Genomic DNA, 22,481 nt, shown 5'->3' on the forward strand with positions numbered 1-22,481 from the left:
GAAGCAGCCCTCTCCCCTGGGACACACGGTGTCAGAACGGGCCACAGAGGGTAGTGGTGCTGAAACCCATGCCCCTGGGGCAGGCTCCTCACAGCACCCCAGGGCCCAGGTGACCCGCCAGGGCCTACTGTCGCTCTCTGCCTCCTGCAGAGGTGATGGGGTCCTGCCACACCGCCACCCCTAGGAGCATGGGGAAGGCTTGTGCAGGAGGTGGGCATTCAAGGGGGAGCCCGAGGCACGTGTGAGCGGGCGGGTGCAGGAGGGAGGAGGCAGGGCAGGTGAGTGGACACCAAGGCGAGAACGAGGCCTCTTGGAAGCCAGAGACCCCCTGAGCCCATGGAGGAGGTGAGGGAGCAGGGTCACTGCGCAGGCCGCCGACCTGGAGGGTGTAGCCGTCGTGGGCATCCGCCTGCATGTCCCTCCCTCAGCCTCCTGCTCACACAGGCCAAATCCCTGGTCCCCAGACAGCGCTGTTCCTGGGGGATTGTCCTGGGCATATCATTCTGAATCCTGATTTCTTGCATGTTTTCAGGTCAGAAGATAAATGTAGATGTTGTTCCATTACCGCAGGGCCTGGCCCCATGGGGATCAAGACCACAGAGATGGGCCCCGTCGGGGGTTGGGACCACAGTGATGGGCCCCATGGGAGGTCAAGACCACAGAGATGGGCCCCATGGGGGTCGGGACCACAGAGCAGGGTCCCAACACTTGCATGTGGGCATCTAACAGGCCACCGGGGCCTCTGAAAGCCAAGGGCACCGATGGATCATTTCTAGGTCTTTCTGAGTTTGAAGCACAGGGCGTTAGCCATGGCAGCTAATGTCAGAGGTTATCTGGGAACGGATTCTGGAAAAAGCTTCATCAAGTCCCTGTCCACCATGAGAGAGAGGCTCAGTTCTCCCTCCTTCCTCCACCCACCACGGGAAAAGGGACAGTTGCCTCAGAGTCTGTGCCAGGGCTGAGTCCCCTCCCTTCTCTGTCAACAGCTTTGAACCCCAGCCCTTGTGGTGGGCAGGCCCGTCCAATGCTGGGGACCTGAGATGTGGGGCCTTTCCAGCAGCTAGGGGGTGGTCAGGGGAGGGAGGGCGGCTCCCATCCTGCTCACCCAGGCAACGCCCTTCCGGACACGAGTGCCAGCCCCTGTCCCACGCCTGCCAACGTCAGAACACCCCAGGGATCTGGAGCCTGTGCAGACGGATCATGCTGTAGGAACCCCACGCAATTGCCAGGCACTTGTTGACACGCCCAGCCCAGTGCCTGGATGACCCGGGCCCCGGTGGCAGGAAGAGCCCACCCAGGGCAGTGGGCTGAAGATTCGGGCAAAACAACACGCTGCTGGAGCTGGGGGGAGGAGGGGGAGCAGGAGCAATCATCGTCCCAGTGAATGCACATCTGTATCAACGTACCGTGTGTTCTAACACTTCAAAGTAAACCCACCCACTGCAGGATAAGCCCAGCCATCCTCCATCCTGGGGAGCAGGTCTATGGGGCCCCGAGTCCCTGCTCACCACTGGGTGAGCCCAGCCCCTGCGGGGAAGTACCCCTCCTCCACTGGCCTCCCCCGCCACCTGGTTCTTCCTGGTGTCTCTGGCAGCAGGTGCGGGCTTGAGTCCGGCCCTGGGAGAAGGTTGATGGTTGAGCATGTGTCTTCCCTCCAGCTGGTCACAGCTCCTCACCGCCCAGAATGAATGCAGGGCACAGGGGGTAGGTCTGCACACACACCACCTCCTCAGACCCCTCTAAAGAACACAAAGTTCCCCTTCTGCACTGTCACTCTCTTGATTCTCTTCCAGAGCCCTGATCACCTGGACGTTCTCTTGTTCACCTGCTCTCTCTGTAGCACAGCCACATCCCCAGTGCCTCGAACAGTTTCTACCTGACTCAGCACTCAGTGAACATTTGAACCCTCCTGTGGTGCGGGGGCGGGGAATGAATATCCAGGGAATAAATGCTGGATAGTTGGATGAATGGATGCTGGGTGGGTGGCTGGCTGGCTGGCTGGGTGGTTAGATACTGGGTGGGCGAGTAGATGGGTGCTGGGTGGGTGGCTGGATTAAATGGATGGGTGGGTGGGTGGCTGGATGGGTGGCTGGATGGTTGGATGAGTGGATGGATGCTGAGTGGGTAGATGGATGGGTAGATGGATAGATACTGGATGAGTGGATGGATGGGTGGAGGGATGGATTTAGTTGGATGGGTGGGTGGATGGATAGGTACTAGGTGGGTGGATGGGTCAGTAGATGGATGGATGCTGGGTGGGTGGGTAGCTGGATGGGTGAGCGGATGCTGGGTGGATGGATGGGTGGAAGGATGGATGGATGTTAGTGGGTGGATGGGTGGATGGGTAGGTACTAGGTGGGTGGATGGAGTGATGGATGGGTGGATGATGGATAGATGGATGCTGGGTGGGTGGTGGGTGGGTGGGTGGTGGGTGGACGGATGCATGACCAGAAAGCCCCAAGGCTGCTATAACAAGACAGTTCCCTGAGAAGAGAAAGTGCTTGGATTTCGGACTTAAAAAGACAAAGGGGGCCTCAGCTGAAAGTGTTAAAAATAGAGGCCGTTAAAAACATTTTAACGAACTGATGGAAATTCCCCTTATCAAAAGGAGCTACTGTAAATCAAGCCACACAAGTGATGTGTCCTGGAGCTGAGGACCGTTTCTTGAGCGAACAATGCAGTCTTTGGGGGTTTCCCTGGGGAGAACCTTGAGAGGCCGCTGCTGCTGGGGAGCCCTGCGGATAACCAGCAGTCCGCTGGGCTCGGGGGTGGTCCTCCTGTGGAAAATCAGCCATTCAACATTAAAAAAAAAAAAAAGACACTAACAGCTCATCCCTGGGTTTTGCAAATAAACTATGGGCCCCTGTAGAGCATCGTTATTTAGAGAAAATGCCCTTGGCTGATTGCTGCGGAGGGTGCTTTAGCTAAACAGCATTTCATCAGTTAGGCCGTTTGGACAGGAAATGCAAAAATCCAGATAAATAATTTGGGGAGGATTCTGGGCTCAGAGACCAGGGAACAGTGTGCGCTGGCAAAGTGGCCCTCCAGGACGGAGCCGAGCCCACCCCGGTCCCGCCGCGTGTGCCCGTTTCTGCAGCACGAGCACGCCGCACCCTGCTGCAGCCGTCCGCACGCTGCCAGCACCTTCGCAACTGGCTGCAACGTTTCTGAACACCTAACCACGGTTTCAGCCTGGGGTCAGCAGGGCCAGGACGGTGCCATGTGGCAGGGGGGCGTGCTAGCGGGGTCAAGGGCGTGCAGGCCCCTGTAGGCGAACCCCGCCTTAGACTTTCGCCCTGGGTGCCTTGCCGGCCTTGGGTCACAGACCCCTGGGGCCTGGTCTTTGTGCCGTAAAATCAGGAGGTGGGATTTCCTTCAGGAGTGGCTGTCCCCAGCGCCCCAATCCCCAGAGCCAGGCTGGGTGGCTCCTGGAATATTCACCCTGGAATTCTTCACCTGGGCAGCTTTAAAACCTGATTGATACCTGGGGCCCACTCCAGACCCTGTGACACAATTACGCTGGGATGGGACTTTGCTCACCGCTCCCAGGAAATCCTGATGTGACCACAGGGTACGTACCAACAATTGAACCCCCTGGGGGGACACCCAGGAGCTCAGCTGGTAGAGCAGGGACCCCAGCACAGTAGAAAGAGGCCGTAATATGGAACTGGAAGATTCTGCTATCTGCAGTGTGACAGGCGGGTGCTTTTGCTCAGCTTCCTTGCCACTGGGAAGGGGCATTCTTGCTTGTCCTACCTGCACTGTTATTATGAAGATCCGATGAGCTGTGACTTCTAACAACGTGCCATGCAAATACTCACCATTCATGGTGTGGCTGCGTAGGAAGACACAATAGGGTGAAATGCGAGAGGCTTGTTTTTAACTCCGGGGGCGTCAGCGCCCGCAAGCAACACAAGTGCACAAACCATAGAGCGTGACTGCTCAGCCCAGTGGGTAAGCACCTACAGAGTGCCCCACCTGGAGCAGAGCCTGGAGTGGGTCCTGGAGCAGATCTGGAGCAGGGCCTGGAGCGGGGCCTAGAGTGGGGCCTGGAACCGATCTGGAGCAGGATCTGGAGCAGGGCCTAGAACGGGTCTGGAGCGGGGCCTGGAGCAGGGCCTGGAGCAGATCTGGAGCAGGGTCTGGAGCGGGGCCTAGAGCGGGGCCTGGAGCAGGGCCTGGAGTGGGGCCTGGAACAGGGCCTGGAGCGGGGCCTGGAGCAGATCTGGAGCTTGGCATGCACCAGGGCCTGGAGCAGATCTGGAGTAGGGCCTGGAGCAGGGCCTGGAGCAGGGTCTGGAGCGGGGTCTGGAGAGGGGCCTGGAGTGAGGCCTGGAGCGAGGCCTGGAGCAGATCTGGAGTGGGGCCTGGAGTGGGGCCTGGAGCAGATCTGGAGCGGGGTCTGGAGCGGGGCCTGGAGCAGATCTGGAGCGGGGCCTGGAGCAGATCTGGAACATGGCCTGCACCAGGGCCTGGAGCAGATCTGGAGTGGGGCCTGGAGTGGGGCCTGGAGTGGGGCCTGGAGCAGATCTGGAGTAGGGCCTGGAGCGGGGCCTAGAGTGGGGCCTGGAACCGATCTGGAGCAGGATCTGGAGCGGGGCCTAGAACGGGTCTGGAGCAGGGCCTGGAGCAGGGCCTGGAGCAGATCTGGAGCAGGGTCTGGAGCGGGGCCTAGAGCGGGGCCTGGAGCAGGGCCTGGAGCGGGGCCTGGAGCAGGGCCTGGAGCAGGGGCCTGGAGCAGGGCCTGGAGCAGGGTCTGGAGCAGATCTGGAGCAGGTCTGGACTGAGGCCTGGAGCAGATCTGGAGCAGGGTCTAGAGTGGGCCTGGAGCAGATCTGGAGCAAGGCCTGGAGCGGGTCTGGAGCAGGGCACAGCCTGACCTCTCTGGAAGGAGCTGGGGAGTGAGGCCTGCCCTGTCTCCCCCCCCCCCGCCCCGTCTAACCCTCCACCAGCAGAACCCAATGAGAGTGGTCCCAAGGGCCCTGGGTTTGGGTTCAGTCTGTTAAATGTTCTTGTCTGAATGAATGAGGCCAATCTTTTTTGATGGAGTAAGATCAGGAGGTTGGCCTGATGGTCTAGAGGAATGAGTCCAGCTGTTCTGGAAATTTTTTTCAGAAAAAAACTGCGGCCGTTGAGGAATTTGATATAATTTCCAAGCTAGTTTGTGTGTTTATCTAATCGTATCCTTTGGTCCCCAAAGCTTCCTGTCCGACCCTTACCCTACATGGCTGCCTCACCTCCTTGCGTGCCTCCCCGGTCCACCTGCTGCGGGGCTCCCGTCTCTGAGCGATGCCAGGAAGCTGCCCCGCTGACGTGCGCCGGGCTCGGGGGGCCCTGGAGTGTGGCCCTGGGCAGGCCCTCCCTTGGGTCAGGCGCCGTGGGCAGGAGCACAGCAGGGCCCAGGAGGGAGGGGGGCGCCCTCCAGGGACCTTGTTGGCCTCCCTTTCATAGGGACCCGCTGCAGCCCCTCTGGGAAGGTCCAGGAGCTCAGTCAAGAGGCTGAGCCTGCAGAGGCCCCGGAGCTCCGGGCACGGCCTGCACTCTGCACGGAGGGGCTGAGTTGTGGGCACGGCAGGGTGGACGGCACCGCCTGGCACCCCCGTCTCACGCCCTGGCTCCCAGCCGCAGCTGCCCTGCCACCCACCCCCCCACTTCCCTGGGAACCCTGCACGTTCAGGGGGCCCTTTCCGAACTGGCTTCTTAGGCTGTGAAGTGTCACTTCCTCTTTCAGACCCAAAAAGCAGACAGGAAGTTCAGGAGGTAATTTTAACTAAAAATCTGTTGCTTTTTCCTCTAACCGAGTTGGGTCTTACTGCAACGTTGCCCGTGGCCCTTCGCCGCCGTTTGTCAGGGACGCCCTGGCCCGCACGGGATGTGCCTGCCGGTTCCAGCCCCACGGCCCCGCCTGTGCGCCCTGGCAGCCCGGGCGACGCTCCCCGAAGCCCGGCACCCCCCGCAGGACTTCCAGGCCGGGGCACCCACCTCGTTGAGGACCAGCTCACTACTTCTCACCCTGTGGCACGACGCTCCATAATGGGACCCATCACGGACAAGCCCTTCCTGGGCACGGCGGGCCCCCCAGCCGTGGTCTCCCCCTGACCGTGGGCCCCCACCGCCGTAGCCGTAGCCTTTCCCAGACCCGGCCCCTCAGAATTAAAGATCCGTTCAAGGCGCCGTTATTGTCGGACGTAACTGCATCATCTGCTCGCTGCTTTATTACGGAGGGAAAATGATGCCCGAGTTTGCTCGACCCTCAAGCCACGTTTCACAAACATCGCTCCCCAGTTGGGGGCGTTTCCGGTCCCGCGAAGCCCACGTGGCAGGTCTCCCCTTGTGGGTCCCTGGTCCTCCGGAGGCCCCTCGTTCCCACCTGGCGACTCACCCTAGATGGCCACCCGCGCTCTCTTCCTTCCCAGACAGGTCTGCTGAGGCTCGCGGACGCTTTCCCTGGACGATGCACAGAGGACCGCGTCCGCCACGGCACAGGAGCGCGGGGCCCGGGATCTTGATTGCGCACGGGGGCAAACGAGAAACGTGGCCAGAGCCTGAGATGCTGACCCCCTGCGCACACAGCCCCAGGCGCAGCGCCCCAAGTCCGCGGAGAGCTGGGGGGCCCGGCTCCCAGGTGGCGAGGACCCGCACCCCTGCGCAGCAGCCCTCCCGCCGACACGCCCCCGAGGGAGGAGGCATCTGCAGGGCGCCCGGATGGCACCCTTTGGGGGAGCAGCTGGAGCTCTGGAGTCTGGACCCAGCAGCCCTTAAGCGCCCTCTCCGCGGTCAGGCTGGCCCCCTGAGACTCGGCTGTGGCTGTGCCCGGCCGCTGAGGCGAGGGGATCCGTCCCATTCAGGCTCCGCTATTTATCCCCCACCCTTGCTTGTGAGGAAGTGATTTTTCTAAAAGTAACTTTTCTGCGCCCTAAAAACCAGTGTGGCTCTAAGGCCTCTTGACTTTGGAGTCTGGTGTGAAATCTCATCAGCAACTTTTCTCTCGTGGCCAGTCGGCCGCTGACATCCTTGGGTGGGGTGGGGGCTGGGCTCCGTGGGCTCTGTGGGCTCCGTGGGCCCCGGGGATCGCCGCGGCTCCTTGTCGCTGGGCCCCAGGCCCGGACGGAGCCTGGTGTTTGCGTTGACACAGGATTTGGTAGGTCTCAGTCCCCTGGAGCCTGGTGATTGCTGAGTCTGGAACCCTGGCAGCCCTGGCCATGCGCCCATATATCCCGGCACCCCTCTGGGGTTGGCCACGTCTCCTTCTCAGGACTCCCCTGACCAGCCCCGTCCCCCACCCACGGCCTCCTCCAGCCTCAGCCCAGCCCAAACTGTTTCGTGCAGGGGGGCTGAGATGGGAGCGCAGGTGCCCGGCTGCGGCTGCCTGCACAGGGAGGGGCGCGGGCCCAGAGGGAGGTGGGGGTCGGGGTGGCCAGGCCGCCCCTTCCCCACCAGGCTCCCTCGCAGGCTCTGACGCAGACTACAGCTGGACACACGTCCCCGCTGCTATAGACAGGCTGAGAGCGAGACCACAGGGAGGGTGACATGGGGGCCTGGGCAGCCGTGGGAACCGTGGCCAGCAGGGCAGGACCCAGGCCTGGGCCTGGCCCATGGGAGGCACTCCTCGGGTGGAGGGAACGTGGACTGCGCTCCCCGGTCCCCAGGGCTCAGCTCCTGGCCCCTGAAGGCGCGCTGACCACATAGGAGGGCCCAGATTCTTTGACATTAAAGCCTCTGGGCCCTGCATGGGGGCTGGAGAGCTCAGGAGCAGCCAGGCGGGAGGGGGGGGTTTCTCACGCCCTCGGGTGTTGGGGGGTCTAAGGGTCAGTCTCTAAGGACAGAATGACCTCAGATCCCTCAGGCCCGCTGCCTTGTTTCTGGAAGACTGGGAATGGGGGGGCGGGGTAAGGGCCAGATGTGGGCTGGGGGAGCTTCAGCCCCGCCCAGAGCCCGCCTGGGCCCGGCCCCCCGAGCAGCTCTGGGGAGCCCTGCGCGGAAAGGGACAGGAGGCCAGGAGGCCGGGCCCCACCACCCTGCCTCCCAATGGAAGATGATGGGAGGGCAGGGATTCCCACTCTCGTGCTGCTGCCTCTCGAGGGGATGCCCATGTGCCCCTGCCCGTGGGAGGCCAGTGCCGACCCCTAGTGTGACGACCAAAGACGCCACTGGACCTCGCCCGGTGCCCCCCGGGGACAAGTCCCTAGGCCCGCGGTAAGGATGGGCCACCCGAGTGCCGACGAAGCCACTAGACGCAGACACCACTTCCACCTTGTATTCTTGTAAATCAGTTTTCCAGAAATACATGAATACAGGGGCCTCCGGCCTGTGCAGAGCACAGCACAAGCGCAGTGACGTCCAGGCCCGAGGGCGCGGGGCCACCGTGCGTCTTCCCACACCCGAGGGTCCGGGTGGCGGTGGGAGAGTGGCTGGGAGCGTCCTCCAGGGCGGGGTCCGCTCACGGGGAGACCCCGAGCCAGACCCTGGGAGGGCGCCCAGCGAGCGGGTCTGCCGCGGACGGGCGGGCCACACGCTGGTCGGGACCCCGAGCCCGAGGCCGCAGACGGGCCCGCGCCCCCTCCTGCAGCCCAGCGGCCACCTGCTGCCCGCTCCGAAGCCGCGGCCTCCCCGTCCCTCTGCAGGGACGCGCCCTTCTAATGCTTCACGTGAAGTCCGGGTGCCGTCCTCACCACTCTCGTGCCAGAGCCGGGCGAGGCGTTCTGGGTACAAAAATACACAATGGATCCTTTTTTGTAACAAGGCTTGGGCTCGGCTTTGCCACCGAGCCCGGTGCCGGGGTTTGTCGCGGTCTGGGGCGTGCAGGCCTCTTATGCCCGCCCATCCGTGCCGAGTGACCACAGGCAGGGTGACAGGCTGCATTTCCCAGGGGCTGTGCACGCCCGCGTTACCCGCCGGCCTCCTTTGCAGAACCTTCTGGAGACATTAGCTGCTACATTCATTCGGGGGAACCATCAGGGCCGTGGCCTTGGGTGCTGCTCACTGCCCGTCCGCCTGCTGGGCCCGGGGGCGCTCCGAGGAGCCTGGAGTTGATGTCGGAGGCTTCATGGTGACCGTGCAGGTTCTGGGGCCCCGGTGGTGATGGGTGCAGAGGGTGGCACGGAGTTAGCGCCACATGCTGAGCGGCTGCCCCTCTGCTGGGACAAGGCCCCGCCGCTCGTGACGTGGTGCCCCCAGGGCCCTCGCCGGCCACCTGGTGAAGCCCACGTTCCCCATCCCAGCTGAGCGAGTTTCTGACTTTCTGCTTTGTCCCCGGGTGTCCCCCGGAGGCCACTGCTCCTGCCAGGGCGGCCGCCGCAGCAGACGGCCTTCGCGAGAAGCCCCCGTGTGTCTTTAGGGAGGGAAACCCAGCTTCTGACCAGAGCAAGGTCGGGTTCTCTTCCCAGTGAAGATGTCAGAGGCTCCCAGGCTCCCAGGCGTCCTTCGGGGAGGGGCTTGGCAGCGTTGACCGCGTCCTGCGTCCTGGACACACACATGCACAGACACACAGGTCCTGCATCCTGGGGTGCAGGCAGGGTGGGGGCCCCGCATCTACATGTCCCACAGACACCCTTGGGTGACCTTCACCCAGCAGGGAAGGCGAGGAAGAGACCAGGCACCCGCTCTCTTCTTCCCAAAATGAGACGCCCTCCTCTGGTCTCAGAGAACCCCGTCCCCCGGAGTCCCCGGGGGTTTCCGACATCAAGGAGGCTGTGGGTTCAGGAGCCACCAGGATGCGCCGGGGTGGGGAGCCCGCTCCCGTGGGGGCTGCGTGTTCTGGAGCCGCCGAGCCTGTCGGAAGGTCCTCATCCCAGGATGGGGGCAGCAGCCGGGACACTCGCCCTGGCGTCTGGCACGGTCCTGCGCAGTCCCTTCCAGGTCGGAGAGGTCCCGTGGCCACGAAGCCCCCTTGTTAACGGCGCCAGCGGGGGCAGCCGGTCCCCCTTGGCCACCAGGCCTGCCCGGGTCAATTCTCAAGCTGCCGTCCGCTGTCCCTCCTGGTGGCATCTCGCAGAAGCCCTGTCCGCGTCCCAGGTGGCAAGTTCTCGTCAAACGCAGTCTTGGAAAGAAAGAGAAGGGGGTGTCAGAGAACACAGTGCCTGCTTCCTTCCGTTCGGGAGGCAGACGGGTTGCTTGTCTCGGGACTTAGGGTGGTGGGAACAAAGCCAGCCGCCGGGACCCAGCTTGCCCCGGGAAACAGTGGGGCCCTTGTGGTGGGCACTGCGGTCCAGCCTCCTCGGGACGCCCGCTGCATGGGTGGGCAGATGGGCTAGCGGAGCGGCCACCCCCTCTGGTGTCAGGTGCAGGCTGGCCGACAACGGGCCCTTTGCCCCCTGCCGCCCGAGTCACCTGCCATGTGTGGGGGGGAATGGAGGCTCCGTGTGCGGCTGTGTCCCCCAAACAGGTGGGAATCACATTGACCTTTGCCCCCGGGACAGTGGGGTGCCTGCCCTTACCAGGGGACACCGGGTGACTGTCCTCTGACAAAGGGCTCAGGGTCTGCACCCACCTGAGTCCCCCGTGGGGAGGGGGCCGGGGGGGGACTTGGGGAGACAGAGTGCAGTTTGGGGGACGTGCCTGGGGTGCATCATCCCAGGCTCTCTGCTGCCCTGTGTGCCTGGAATGTTCTGTGACCCCACGTCAGCAAGTGTACATAAGCATCGGATTACATCCCAAGGGGACAACCGGGAAGCGCCTTCCCTAGGGCTCCACTGTGTCTCCGAAAACGGAAACATCCATCCCCCGTCCGTCAAGTTAGCGCGGGCCCACGGCAGCCACCCGGAAGCCAGCGCCCTGTGCCCCGCTCCCCGCGACTCACCAAAGAGGGCCTGCTCCGGCCTGGCAGCCCGCCACCTGCAGGGATGAAGCAGACACGCTCAGGGTGGGCGGCAGAGGGAGGGGAGGCGCTGCTCCAACGCCCCGGGGCTCCGGGAGCTGGGGCAGCACGGACCCCACAGGAGGGCCCCGCGGGCCGCCCACGCTCAGGGAGCTGCGCCGTCGGAGGTGGGCCCTGGCGCCTCCCGGGGCCTGGCGGGATGGGCAGCGGGGCAGCGGGCCGGGAGTGTTCCGGGGATGAGCTGCAGGGCGGCACGTGGGACCCTGTGCGGGGGGCCTCCGGCCGGGAGCTAACAGCCAGTCCCTTGACCAGCACGCCATGGCCCCCAGCCTCCCAAAAGGCCAGGAAGGTCCCCCACTTTGCCAGTTACCTCAGGCGATGCCGGCCGGCCTCCACCAGCAGGCCGGCCTGGGGCCCCAGGGCCTGTCTTGGTGACCCCAGGGGTGTGACCCTGCTCAGGTCCTGGGCTCCTCTGAGCTCCGCCGCTTGGATTTTAGAGGGTCGGCGGCACCCAGACTGTCTAGACCTGCCCTTGAGCTTGGCCACAACTGGGGGCCCAAGGCAGCTCGGCTTCCCCAGAGCGGGACTGTGGCCTGGCCCCGCAGCCGAGAAGCTGGAGGAGCCGCGAGCACTCACGGACGCTGGCGCGACTAAAGCCGCACCTCGCGGGGAAAGCCACAGCTCACGGAGCTTTTCAACGTCCCGAAAAGGGCAAACCGCTCCCGCCAACCACGGAAATGGAGCGCCGCGGCGACCGGCGCCTGGCCCCCTACCTGCACGGGTCCGCGCGGGGGCACCTGCTCCTGCACACACAGCCCACGGCCCCGAGCACGAGCACGAGCACGAGCAGCACGGCCACGGCGCTCAGCACCGCCCCGTGACCCCTCCTGTGGACGTCCCTGTGGCTCCCCGTGTTGCTGGGCTCAGTTCCAGGGATCGGTTCTACGAGAAAGAAGAAAGCAACCGAAGACTTAACGGGGTGCAGAGGAAAGGAGGGGCCTCCGCCACAGAACTTCCCGGCACTGCTTTGTGAGGTCTAAAACCGGAGGCTGCTGGAGGAAGGGGTCCTGTCCCTCAGGTGAGCCTTCACCTCCTCCAGGCAGGCGGCGGTGCTGCACACACAGCGCCGGCGCCCCCGAGCCGCCCTCGGCCCCACCTCTGCAGCGCCCACACCTGGGCAGGGCATGGCGGGAAGCACAGAGGCCTCCTGGCTTTTATAAATTTTTAAATGTGATTTATTGTGATTTTTTTTTTTTAGCTTTATCGCTGGCTTAAAAAAAAAAAAAAGAAAGAAAACCAAGGTGAAATTCAAATAACGTCCACGTAACGTCCACGTTGCCATTTCCAAGTGACCAATTCAGCAGCATTTCGAATGTCCACAGGGTGGCATGGCCATCGTCACTGTCTGTCCCAGAGCCTATTCTGGGCTCCAGAGGGGCGCCCCGTCCCCGTGGACAGTCCCTGCCCTCCGGACCCCCTGCCTGTCTGTGGATCTGCCTCCCCTGGACGCCGCGTGGACACGGGATCGCAGCGCGGCTCCCACTGCCCAGGATGTCCTCACGGCCCACCCACGTGGCAGTGCTTCGTCCCCTTCCGTGGCTAAAATCCCCCCGCGTGGATGGACGTGGTAATCCATTTGCCACTTGGTTCGCGTGAACGAGGCCGCTGTGCCTGTTCACGGACGAGGCCGTGAGGCTCGTTTCCAGTCCTGCGGAGCCAACACCTGAGCGTGGCATTTCTGGGCACGCGGAAACCTTGCGAGGAACGGCCCGACTGTCCTCCACGGCGGCTGCACCATTTTGCGTCGCAGCGGCCGTGCACGGGGGTGGGTGGGTGCTAAGCCCTCCTGTCCCCCGAGCCGTGGCTTAGCCCCTGGAAGGTGGTGCCCAGGGGCAGACAAGCAACAGCACCCCTGGGAAGCTCGTTACCAACGCCCCGTGTTTCTCCCAACCTGGAGAAATCCCTCCGCGGCTCGGCCTTTAATGTACGTTAGAATCATCCGGAAGCATTTAAACGTGTCCTGGTGCCCGGACGGCCCATAGATGCTAATCCACGGGGTGTGGGCTGACACCAGTGCCCTCAGAGAACCTCCTGGTTCCACCTGCTGCCTGGGCTGCCCTGCCGGGGGGACGCTGGCCGAGAGGCCGGGCTCAGAGGCGGGCTTCTTGGTACAGCCCTGGTCCTGCTCTGTTTGGGCTCAGACACCGTGACCCCTGAGTCACAAGGCCGTGCCCGGATTTCAGGAAGGCAGATGGGGGCCCTGCAGGAGTTCCTGGAGGTCTGGGCCAGCCTCAAGGTGTGCGACCCACGCGGGCTCATGGGCCCACACCCACAGGGCTCATGCTTGGTGATGAGCTCTGCGGCTGCCAGCGTGAATTCTCATGATTCCAGAACGAGGTGGCTGCATTTGTCTGCTGTGCTCAGGGCCCTGCGGGTTACGGGGGACGGGGTAGGGCTGCGGGTCCTGCGGGCAGCACGGCTTTCTTGCAGCAGGCAGGCGGGCGCCACCGACCCCACCCTGGAGCTCTCTCCCCCTGCACCCCCTGGGAACTGTCGTCTCAATGCTAGTGACGGGGGCCGCCCCCCCCTCCAGGAAGATGTCCCTAGTGACCAGGACACGCAGACTGAGAGCCCGTGGCCCCTGTGAAGGAGTTGCCTGCCAGCTGCCCTCCTACAGGGAAGCCCCGACCAGCAGCCACCCTGGTGCCACCCGCTAGAACCCTCCCTCGCGTGGGGGCTCTGGCCCTGTGATAGGCACAAGCTCACGGACTGTGCAGGTGGGACCCTCACCCCTGAGGCCCCCACTGCCCGCTCCTACACAGCCTTCCAGGCCTCAGTCCCTCGTCTGTAAAACGGGTCCACAAAGTGGAGGCTGCCTGCCCTCAGCAGCCCTGGTGCACCGTGTCTCCGAGGGCTGCCTGTCACCCCCTCTGCCTTCCAGCCAGCTTTTTGGAAGCCACTGCCAAGTCACCCTGCAGGGGCCTCGGCCTCAGAGAGTCGCCCGAGTCACCACAGACCCACGACCTTGGGGCGGCCTCCGCGTGCAGACCCCGGGGGCACCGTACCTGCCGGTCTGTTGGTCAGGTTTTGGTGCAAAAGTACATTCTCTATGCAGCAGCCGACGTTGATGCTGGGGGCCCAGGGGACCCGCAGGACGCTGACCACGTCGTACAAGCCTTGGGCGTTCACCGAGACCGTGTGGTTCTGCAGGCCCCCGTCCAGCACGCTGTTGTCCGTCTTGTTGATCCAGTACACGTTGGGCCGCGGGTAGCCGTTCACAGACGTGCAGGTGAAGGTGAGCTCCCGGTCCTCGGACGGGCCGCTTGGGGCGCTGACCACGGGCATGCTGTAGTTCGCTGCGGGGAGGGGAGATGGTGGTGAGGGCGCCAGTTCCGGAAGGTCAGAAACGACGGGCACACGCGTCAGGGGCCCCGTGAGAGGGGAGGAGGCCCCATCAGGCCGCTGACCGCGGTGGCGAGGCGGGACCAGGGCTGTGGCCGGGGGCGCCCCCCTCTGCCCCCCGGAGCAGGGCTGCTGAGCCTGGCACCCACCCCGCGACCCAAGCTGGTGGGCCTGTGCGAGCCTGGTGACATGGAAAGCTAGCAGCCCGCGTCTCCGCTGCACTGAGGTCTTTGGTCGCCTGAAATCCTCCTCCTCCTAAATTCCGATCTCACTTGGTGCTTTACAGCACTTTCTCCTGATTTCGTTTAGAACATGCACTTGGAGTTGATTTGGGGAATTTAAGGCAAACACAGCAAGACGAGCAGGTCTCCTGTGAGACCAGGTCCACTCAGGCTATAGAAACCTTCCTACGAGTTGGACGAGTCTCCAGCCAGCTGCGCCTCACACCCCGTCGAGATCAGGAGGTTCTTTGGGTAAGAAACCGGGGAAGGAGCGTGGAAATGGGCCTTGTTGATCCTAGGTCTGGGCTGCAGGGGTGGGGTGGGGACGTCCCGTCCGCGGCCGTGCTCTTACCTGCGACGTGCAGCGTCACCTCCACATCCAAAATCTTTTTCAACTCCAAGGACTTCCTAAACACCAGGCAGTTGAACTTCTGTTCGTCGTAGGGGGTGATGTTGTACAGGTGCAGAGAGAAGTCGCCCCGCTGCATGCTCTCGGGCGACAGCCGGGCCCTGTCCCTGTAGCGGTCGTCCTCCTGGCCGGTGGAGCTGTTCCCGGACAGGTAGTAAGTCACGGTCTTCGGCTGGCCCACGACGCTGATTTGCCAATACACATAAAGGTCATTTAAATCGAACGTGTGTCTTTCGGGGAAAACGCAGCGGAGCTCGACGCTGCTGCCCACGAGCGCTTTGACTTCTTGCTCTTGAGTGTCTGCTGTGATTCGAAAAGCACAAAATGGATTTTTTGCAGTTGATTCCCAGCCTGCAAAGTTGCCCTACCGCGGGGAGGGACGCCTCTTTGGTGGCAAGACTCAAATGCCACTTCTGACTCATTTCAGCAGAAATGAAATGAGTTGTAATCAGAGGCGCAGGAACGCAATAGCGTGTCTAAGATGCAGACGTTGTTGGTGCGCCCCGTATCGCCCAACGTGGACTTCGATCCCTATAGGAGAGGCGAGCTTCGGGAGAAGTGGGGGGAACAGGTGGGCACCCAGGACTGCTCGGCCCTGTTTCGGCTACTTTTTTGGGTATTTACAATTAATTCAAAATAAAAAGTGGGTTTCTTTCTTTCTTTCTTTCTTTCTTTCTTTCTTTCTTTCTTTCTTTCTTTCTTTCTTTCTTTCTTCGAATGTTTAAAAGAAAACAGTTTCTCAGCCCGGCATGAGAATGCTGCTCGCACGACGTCAGGAAGGCTGAGTGGCTGTGTCCAGAGCGGTTTTACTGCCACGACCACCGACTGCGTGCGCTGCCCTCGGCCTCGGGGCTGGAAGGCTTGGCGGGGCCTCCCGCTCGGCTGCGCTGCCCAATCCCTGCTCTTCTGCAGGTGGTGGCTTTGGAGGTGCCCCAGGGCTGACTGCAGCCAAGGCGTCAGGAGAAACGGGGAGCCCTGGCTCCCCTTCCTCCAAGGGGCCTCCCCGGAAGAGCAGGAAGGGTGGTGGTGGGGACCCTGCTGATGCCTGCATGCGCAGCCTCAGCGCTCAGCCCGCCGGAGCCCCCACCCCTGAACTTACTGGCTTGCAGGGCGCCGAGCAGCAGCAGGAGCACTCCGGGACTGGAAAGAAACGACCAGAAAGGCAGGTGAGTCCTGCTTCTTCCAAACAAGGCCACAGGCCTCTCCTCATGGGCAGGAGCGGTTGTGTCCACAGAGGAATGTGAATACACCCACCACCTCTTGGGAGGGTTCCCGGGCCACGCAGGGACTCGGCGAGGGGAGGGTCAGCACCCCCACCCCCCGCAGCCCCACGCCCCGCCCAGCGAGGCCCCAGAAACACAAGGCTGACACGTGTGATCCCGAAGGGTGCTGAGAGCCGCCCCCAAGTCCACGGCCTTCAACCCCGTGCTGGCCTGGCCTTTGCTCAGGATGGACTCCAAGCACTTGTGTGAAACCAGAAAAATACACTTTTCAAGGTAGCTGTGGTCAGAGCTACATTTAAGTTTTGGGAGATGGGAGACGGAGGGGGGCCAGGGGGGCTCAGTGGCTTAAGCGTCCGACTCTTGGTCTCGGCTCAGGCCATGATCTCGTGTCGTGGGATGGAGCCCCGGGTCTGGGTCCACGCTCAGGGGAGAGTCTGCCAAGGTTTCTCCCTCTGCCTCTGCCCCTCCCACTCGTGCTCTCTCTCTCTCTCTCTGAAATAAACAAATAAATCTTAAAAAAAAAAAAAAAAAGCTTTGGGAGACAGAGGATCTAACGTGCCCAGTGGCAGGGCCAGCTGGGCTGCCGGACAGCCCTCTGAAGGAACAGGATCATTCTGCAACCAAGTCGGGTGGCTCTTCTGGAGCTGGTGGGCAGCTCGGCCCCAGAGGCCAGCAACCCTCTCCGGGGACTTCCCAGACTCCCTGAAGCAGACTTTGACCTGCGAGAACCCACACCCTGCAGCCTAAGCCTGGCCGCCTGGTCCCACGGGCCTCCCAGCATCCTGCGAGTTCTGATCCACCGGAACCCCTGCCCGCCCCCACCGGCTGCCATCCGAGTGCCCAGTACATTCAGGCATGTGCTGCAGGCCTGCCAAGCCAGACCCTGGGCCACCAACCCCCCCGCCCCTGCCCCGAAGTCCCAGCCTGCAGGCACGCCTGTCCTCTCTCTGTGCCTGTAGGGGCCACCACTCCGGCTTGCGGGGATGACAGCCACCACCCCCAGCCCCTTACCCGGAGCTGGAGCAGCCTTCTAAACCACAAAGCTGTGAGAACCCCTGGGTGACCCCCTTTTGGCCTCCTGGTGCCCATGAGACCTCCCCACCCCGTTCTGTGTTGAGGACCCAGGGAACATTTGCCTGCGAGAGTCGCGGGCCTCCTGGGGTTATCTGAGGGCTCCTGGGGGCATGAACAGAGGCTCTGGACTCTGGCCAGGGAAACAGGTTTGCCTTTTCCCGGGGTGCTCCCTGCACCCTCTTCCTGGGCCCTCCCGGCCCCCAGGCCAACCCCCGAGGCTCTGGGGTATGGGTGGCTGTGACATCTGAGGACCGACATTTATAGCTGGGGAGACCCCGTGGCAGGACCCGGGTATCACAGCCACGCCAGTTTATCAAAGGGGGCACAGGCTGTGGACCCCACAACACGACCTGAAGGGGGCATTCTGGCAAAAAGCTGGGGGCAGGGCAGTCACCCCGCCTTGCTGCTGGCGCCGTCCCGCTGGGCACCAGGAGTGGGGCCCGCTTGAGCCAGCTCCACCCTCCCTCCGCGTAGGCCGTGAAGGCGGAGGATCCCAGGTGTGTGGGAGGGTGCGGCACCCAGCGGTGGGCAGCGGCTGGCCTTGGAGAGTCACCCCGGCCCCAGTGCTGGTCGCCCAGGGTGCCCTCCCGCCCTTCCTCCGCGGGACCTGCCTCCAAGCACACCCACGCGCGGCCACAGGTCTCCCATGAGCGCCCCCGCCCCCACCCCCACCCCCACCCCCGCGGATGCCACCCCCTGCAGGTAGGGGCTCCGGATGCCTGCCTCCCAGGGGCCGACGGTCCGCGGATTCCGCTGTGTCACCCGGTGAGCGGGTGTCCCATCGGGCCACCTCCGGACCCTGCTCCCGCAGCGCCTCCTCCCCGAAACCGCACACTCACCACCTCAGCCACATGGTGGGGGCGGGACCTCGAGTTTCGGGAGCGCTCGGAGCGCGGGGAACCTCCGGAGGCGGGAGCTGTCGGAGCGCCGGGGACCCCGGGTCCCGGAGCGCGGGGGTCCTCGGAGCGCGGTGGCCCCGGGTCCCGGAGCGCGGGGGTCCTCGGAGCGCGGTGGCCCCGGGTCCCGGAGCGCGGGGGTCCTCGGAGCGCGGGGGTCCTCGGAGCGCGGTGACCCCGGACCCGGAGCGCGGGGGACCCCGGAGCGCGGTGACCACGGAGCACCCGAGCCCAGCTGTGGCCGCGCCCGTGCGCCTCCGAGGCTCTGAGCGCTCCGGCCCCGGCGGCTGAGCCCTTGCCCAGGCCCCCGCCCCGCCGCCCTGTGACCCCACCCCTCGGGCCCGCCCCCGACCTTGGCCGTAGGCGGGGCTCAGCACGCGGAAGCTCGGGCCGGGCTCGGGGTGGGCCGGTCCCCGCGGAAGGCTGCGGGCCGCGGGCGCTCCAGGCCCGGGGGGCTGCGGCGGGGCGGGGGGGGGGGGGCTCGCCAGGCCGGAGGGGCGCTCCCGAGGACCCCGCCTCGCCGGCGAGCTTCCCTGCCCGGGGGGTGGGGGGGGTGGGGGGGGCGAGCGTGCGCCTCCCCGCGACCCTCCCGCGGGCGGGAGTCAGGGCCTCCGAGGCCGGGGACGCAGCTGCGTCCGCGGAGGAGCGAGTGGATGGAGGGAGGGGGGAGGGGGGAGGGGGGAGGGGGAGGAGGGGGGAGGGAAGCAGGCAAGCGCGCTGTCCGGTCCAGGCCCGTGGCGTCGGGGAGACCGCGCCGGCCTCGCCCCGTGTCCGTTGTGGGGTCCCGGCCGCAGGCCGCGGCGCAGGTGGGTATGAAGGGCTCTAAGAGGCCCGCGCGTGGAAACCAGGTCGTGTCTGCCCCCCCACGCTCGCGAAGCCCCCCCCCCCCCGTTCAGGCCCTGGGCGCTCCCTTCCCCCACCGCGCTGCCCGCTGAGTCACCTTGCACCCCCGCCCCAACAGGCAGGTACGGCCCGACAGGTGAGTGGGTGAGGCCACGAGGGCACACGGTGCCCCTCCCGCAGGGCGGTCCTGGACGCCCGGGGCCCAGACGCCCCCGCCCCCGCCCCGGCCGAGCTGGCAGGTGCGGCGTGACCTCGCGCCACCCCCCGCCAGGCCTGTGCCTGGGCTGCTGGGGAGGGCGCGGGAGGGCGCGGTGTAGGGCGCGGGCCCCGCCGGGAGGGCTCCCCGACCGCGCCACCGCCGGCCTCACCCCCTCACGGGCCGCACTGCGCGCCCACGGCAGGCCGGGTCCACACGGGCAGTCTCCGGTGGAAACGGGAGAGGAGGGGGCTGGAGGCCGGGCAGGGCGGGGTGACCCCCGAGCGCAGCCTGGGGCTGGGGCTGGGGTGGCCCCTCCCCTTGAGCCGGACCGGCCCCGCGGGGGGGCGCGCGGAGCGTGGGACGCGGGCGCGGGGGGCCCAGACGGCAGCGGGTTTGGCGGGAGAGCAGGGTGCGGGCCCTCGCCAAACGGGCCGGGGGCCTCAGGACCCCTCCTGTTCCCGGAACCAGAGCACCGGCGCCATCCGAAGCCTGAAGCCCGGGTGAGCCGAGGGGACCGGGTACACCTGCAGGGAGGGTGTCCCTGGGCGCGGGAGGGATGTCAGCGGTGTAGGACGAGCCGGGGATGGGACTAGCCCGGGCACATCCCGTGGGTGAGGACGGCCACCGCTGGGTGAGGACAGCGGCCGCTGGGGGCACCTCCACCTTGCAGCCCTCCTGGATTCACCCTGCACGCAGAGCCCCGGCCAACCTCTGATTGGACCAAGGGGCCAAGCCTTGGGGGGGAGCGCTCCGTGGGTGGGAGAACGGAGAGGGGGGCAGGGGGAGGGAGGCGGGCTAACCTGCGGGCTGAGGGGTGCTGGGTTCCTTGGGAAGGAGCACCCCCACCCCAGACCAGCCCAGGGGTTCGGCCTGGTCCAGGCTCCCCCTCGGAGCCCCAGCTCTGTCTTCCCAGGAGCTGTGCCACCCGGCAAGTTGCCTGACCCCCCTGTGCCTGCACTGCCCCCCCAGTGCCCAGGGCACCATAGTTACAACAGCTTCCTCCAAAAGCGTGAGTTGTCACTGGTTCTTGTGAGCCCACACGTAAACCCTTCACGCCCACGGTGGCGTGTGGGTCACACACAGAGTTATATGAAGACAAGTGGAGACAACTCCCCTGGGGAGGCCCCTGCAGTCGGGCCAGCGCTCCTTTCTCCCCCTTGCCCCTGACCTTGCCTCTCAGGGAGTCAGAGGGACCAATGTCGGGGCCTCCTGGGCACAGCCGGGATGGTATTCCCCCCTCCTCCGGGGGGCGGGGGCCCAGCCGGGGCAGGGGGCAGGTCACAGGTCGCCCTGGGATGCCCTGGGATGCTTGAGACCCAGGTCTCGCCCTCAGCGTCCTGCGCCGCCCCTGCCTGGGGGATGTCCCGGGGTCCCAGGTCCCTGGAGCCTGTCTCTTCCCCTCGGGGGTGTGTCCCTTTTCTGGAGGAGCCGTAACATGTCACCACCAAGCTGGGCTCTGGGCTCGGGAAGCACCAGAAACGCGTTCTAAGTCCTGGAGGCTGCAGGTCTGGGCCCTAGGCAAGGGCCCTTCGGGTGCTTCTGCTCCCGGTGCCGCCAGGCCCCCTGGTCTTGCAGCTGCTTCTCTGTCCCCAGGACCGTGACCTGCCCCACATGAGGTCAGGCCTCCCTCTGGCTGCCCCGATAAGGACCTTGGTGATCACAGGTGGGGTGCCCCGAGGTCCTCCCAGACAACCTCCCCATCTCACGTCACCGTATGGGCTGCATCATTTTTTGCCACAGAAAGTGACACTCAGAGGCTCCAGGGATTAGGACGGGGACATCTTTTGGGGTCTATGGGTGGGTTTACATACTTGGAGCATTTCCGGACATTTGAGAGCTAGAAAGTGTCAACCTTTTTTGAGCAGCTCTGGGTCCCCACTAGGGCGAGGCCTGATAGCAGACACGGGGTCCCTGGGGTAGACCAGCCCACCTGTGTGGAGGTCACCATGCCCCATCCGCACGGGCACTGTCACGGGCACGCACCCTGGTGGTCAGCTTGCCCCAGACCTGGCCTACTGAGAAGGTCTTATCTGTGCCTGGATGCCACTGTCACCGTGACCCTACCTTCTTCTCTGGGGCTCCTGGGGCCTCAGTTTCTTTAACTATTTATTTATTTATTATTTATTTTATTTATTCATTCATTCATTCATTCATTCATTCATTCATTCATTCATTTGACAGAGACAGTGTGAGCAGGGGAGGGGCAGAGGGAGAAGCAGCCTCCCCCCTGAGCAGGGAGCCCGCCGTAGGGCTCGATCCCAGGACCCGGAGGTCATGACCTGAGCCGAAGGCAGACGCGTCACTGTCGGAGCCCCCGGGCGCCCTGGCCGTGGCTTCAGTACAGATCTTGCTAAATGAGCCCCTGGCCCCTAGACCTGTGACAACCACCCGTGAACGGAGGTTCATATGGATTCGGTGACAATGTGTCCCCAAATGTCAGTCGGGACCCTCTAGAGAACAGAACCAACAGGCTGTGCCGTAGATACAGTGAAACTCAGCGCGAGGAATTGCCTGGGGTTGTGGAAGCTCGACGAACCCAACACGTCCGGGCTGCGCCGGCCGCCAGAGACAGGGGAGCAGGGGTCCCCGGGGTCCCCGGGCGACCTGCTGAAGGGCTCCCTGCTCCGAGGAGCTCAGCCTGGTGGCACTCGGACCTTCAGTGGTGGGTGGACGCCCACGGTCGCAGGCCGGCGGGGCTGCTGTAACAAAGTGTCACCCGATGGCTTCTAAACAACGCACTGCTCCCCGTTCGGGAGGCTGGAGGGCTGAGGTCCGGGTCCCGGCGGAGCCGGGTGACAGGCCTCCTCCTGGTCACACACTTGTCATGCATCCTTCAGGGCCAAGGAGCGCCCGGGCCTCGTTGACAAGGGCACCCACCCTTGGGAGTCGTGTCCCAGAGGCCCCCTGGGGTGCGGCACCCACCCATGCTATGGAAGGTCGTCTGCTTCCCTCAGGGTCCGACGGTTGAAACAGCAACCTCATCCAAAAACACCTTCACGGAAACATCCAGAATAATGTTTGAACAAGCGTCTGCGCCCCGTGGCCCAGCCATGGCAAACATAAAATTCGCCATTACGGCGAATGTTCTACTTCAAGATACTCTTTAAAAAGATCCTCAGAGGGGCTGCCCGGGGGGCGCAGCGATTTAGTGCCGCCTCGCCCAGCACGGGATCCTGGGGTCCTGGGATCGAGTCCTGCGTCGGGCTCCCGGCATGGAGCCTGCTTCTCCCTCTGCCTGTGGCTCTGCCTCTGTGTCTCTTATGAATAAATAAAATCTTAAAAAAATAAAAAAGAACCTCAGAGGCTCCAGTTTGAGCCCCGCTGTTCTGCAGGGCGTGCACACTGCTCACGGCGCCGGCGCGGGCCCCGGGCCCCCTCACCCCTGTCGTGACGCTCAG

At 64.3% G+C, this 22,481-nt stretch overlaps 2 protein-coding genes across 2 annotated transcripts; one reads left to right on the forward strand and one right to left on the reverse strand.

Annotated features, from left to right (window-relative positions):
- Positions 1–8,243: 8,243 nt before the first annotated feature.
- Positions 8,244–18,344, reverse strand: ICOSLG (inducible T cell costimulator ligand). The gene is made up of 7 exons (XM_055313539.1): positions 17,985–18,344; positions 15,948–15,988; positions 14,792–15,151; positions 13,882–14,172; positions 11,590–11,758; positions 10,799–10,833; positions 8,244–10,039 (listed from the first exon to the last, which is right to left on the reverse strand). Exons 1-7 carry the CDS (start codon positions 17,996–17,998, stop codon positions 10,029–10,031), a joined length of 921 nt encoding a protein of 306 aa, XP_055169514.1. The 5' UTR covers positions 17,999–18,344; the 3' UTR covers positions 8,244–10,028.
- LOC129502068 (translation initiation factor IF-2-like) lies at positions 17,997–22,378 on the forward strand. Its single transcript, XM_055313479.1, has 6 exons — positions 17,997–18,318; positions 18,405–18,486; positions 18,890–19,583; positions 19,997–20,092; positions 20,677–20,746; positions 21,265–22,378. Exons 1-6 carry the CDS (start codon positions 17,997–17,999, stop codon positions 21,273–21,275), a joined length of 1,275 nt encoding a protein of 424 aa, XP_055169454.1. The 3' UTR covers positions 21,276–22,378.
- The last annotated feature ends 103 nt before the right edge of the window (positions 22,379–22,481 follow it).

This window comes from Nyctereutes procyonoides, unplaced genomic scaffold (assembly GCF_905146905.1).
Source record: "Nyctereutes procyonoides isolate TBG_1078 unplaced genomic scaffold, NYPRO_anot_genome, whole genome shotgun sequence".
NCBI lineage: Eukaryota > Metazoa > Chordata > Mammalia > Carnivora > Canidae > Nyctereutes > Nyctereutes procyonoides.

Coding starts and splice junctions, on each gene's coding strand:
- LOC129502068 (XM_055313479.1), top strand. CDS start 17,997: ATGGTGGGGGCGGGACCTCGAGTTTCGGGAGCGCTCGGAGCGCGGGGA. Junction 18,319..18,404: donor CCGAGGCTCTGAGCGCTCCG/GCCCCGGCGGCT, acceptor CCTTGGCCGTAG/GCGGGGCTCAGCACGCGGAA. Junction 18,487..18,889: donor GCGGGCCGCGGGCGCTCCAG/GCCCGGGGGGCT, acceptor CGTGGAAACCAG/GTCGTGTCTGCCCCCCCACG.
- ICOSLG (XM_055313539.1), bottom strand. Junction 11,759..13,881: donor CCTGACCAACAGACCGGCAG/GTACGGTGCCCC, acceptor TCTTTCTCGTAG/AACCGATCCCTGGAACTGAG. Junction 10,834..11,589: donor CCCCGCGCGGACCCGTGCAG/GTAGGGGGCCAG, acceptor TCATCCCTGCAG/GTGGCGGGCTGCCAGGCCGG.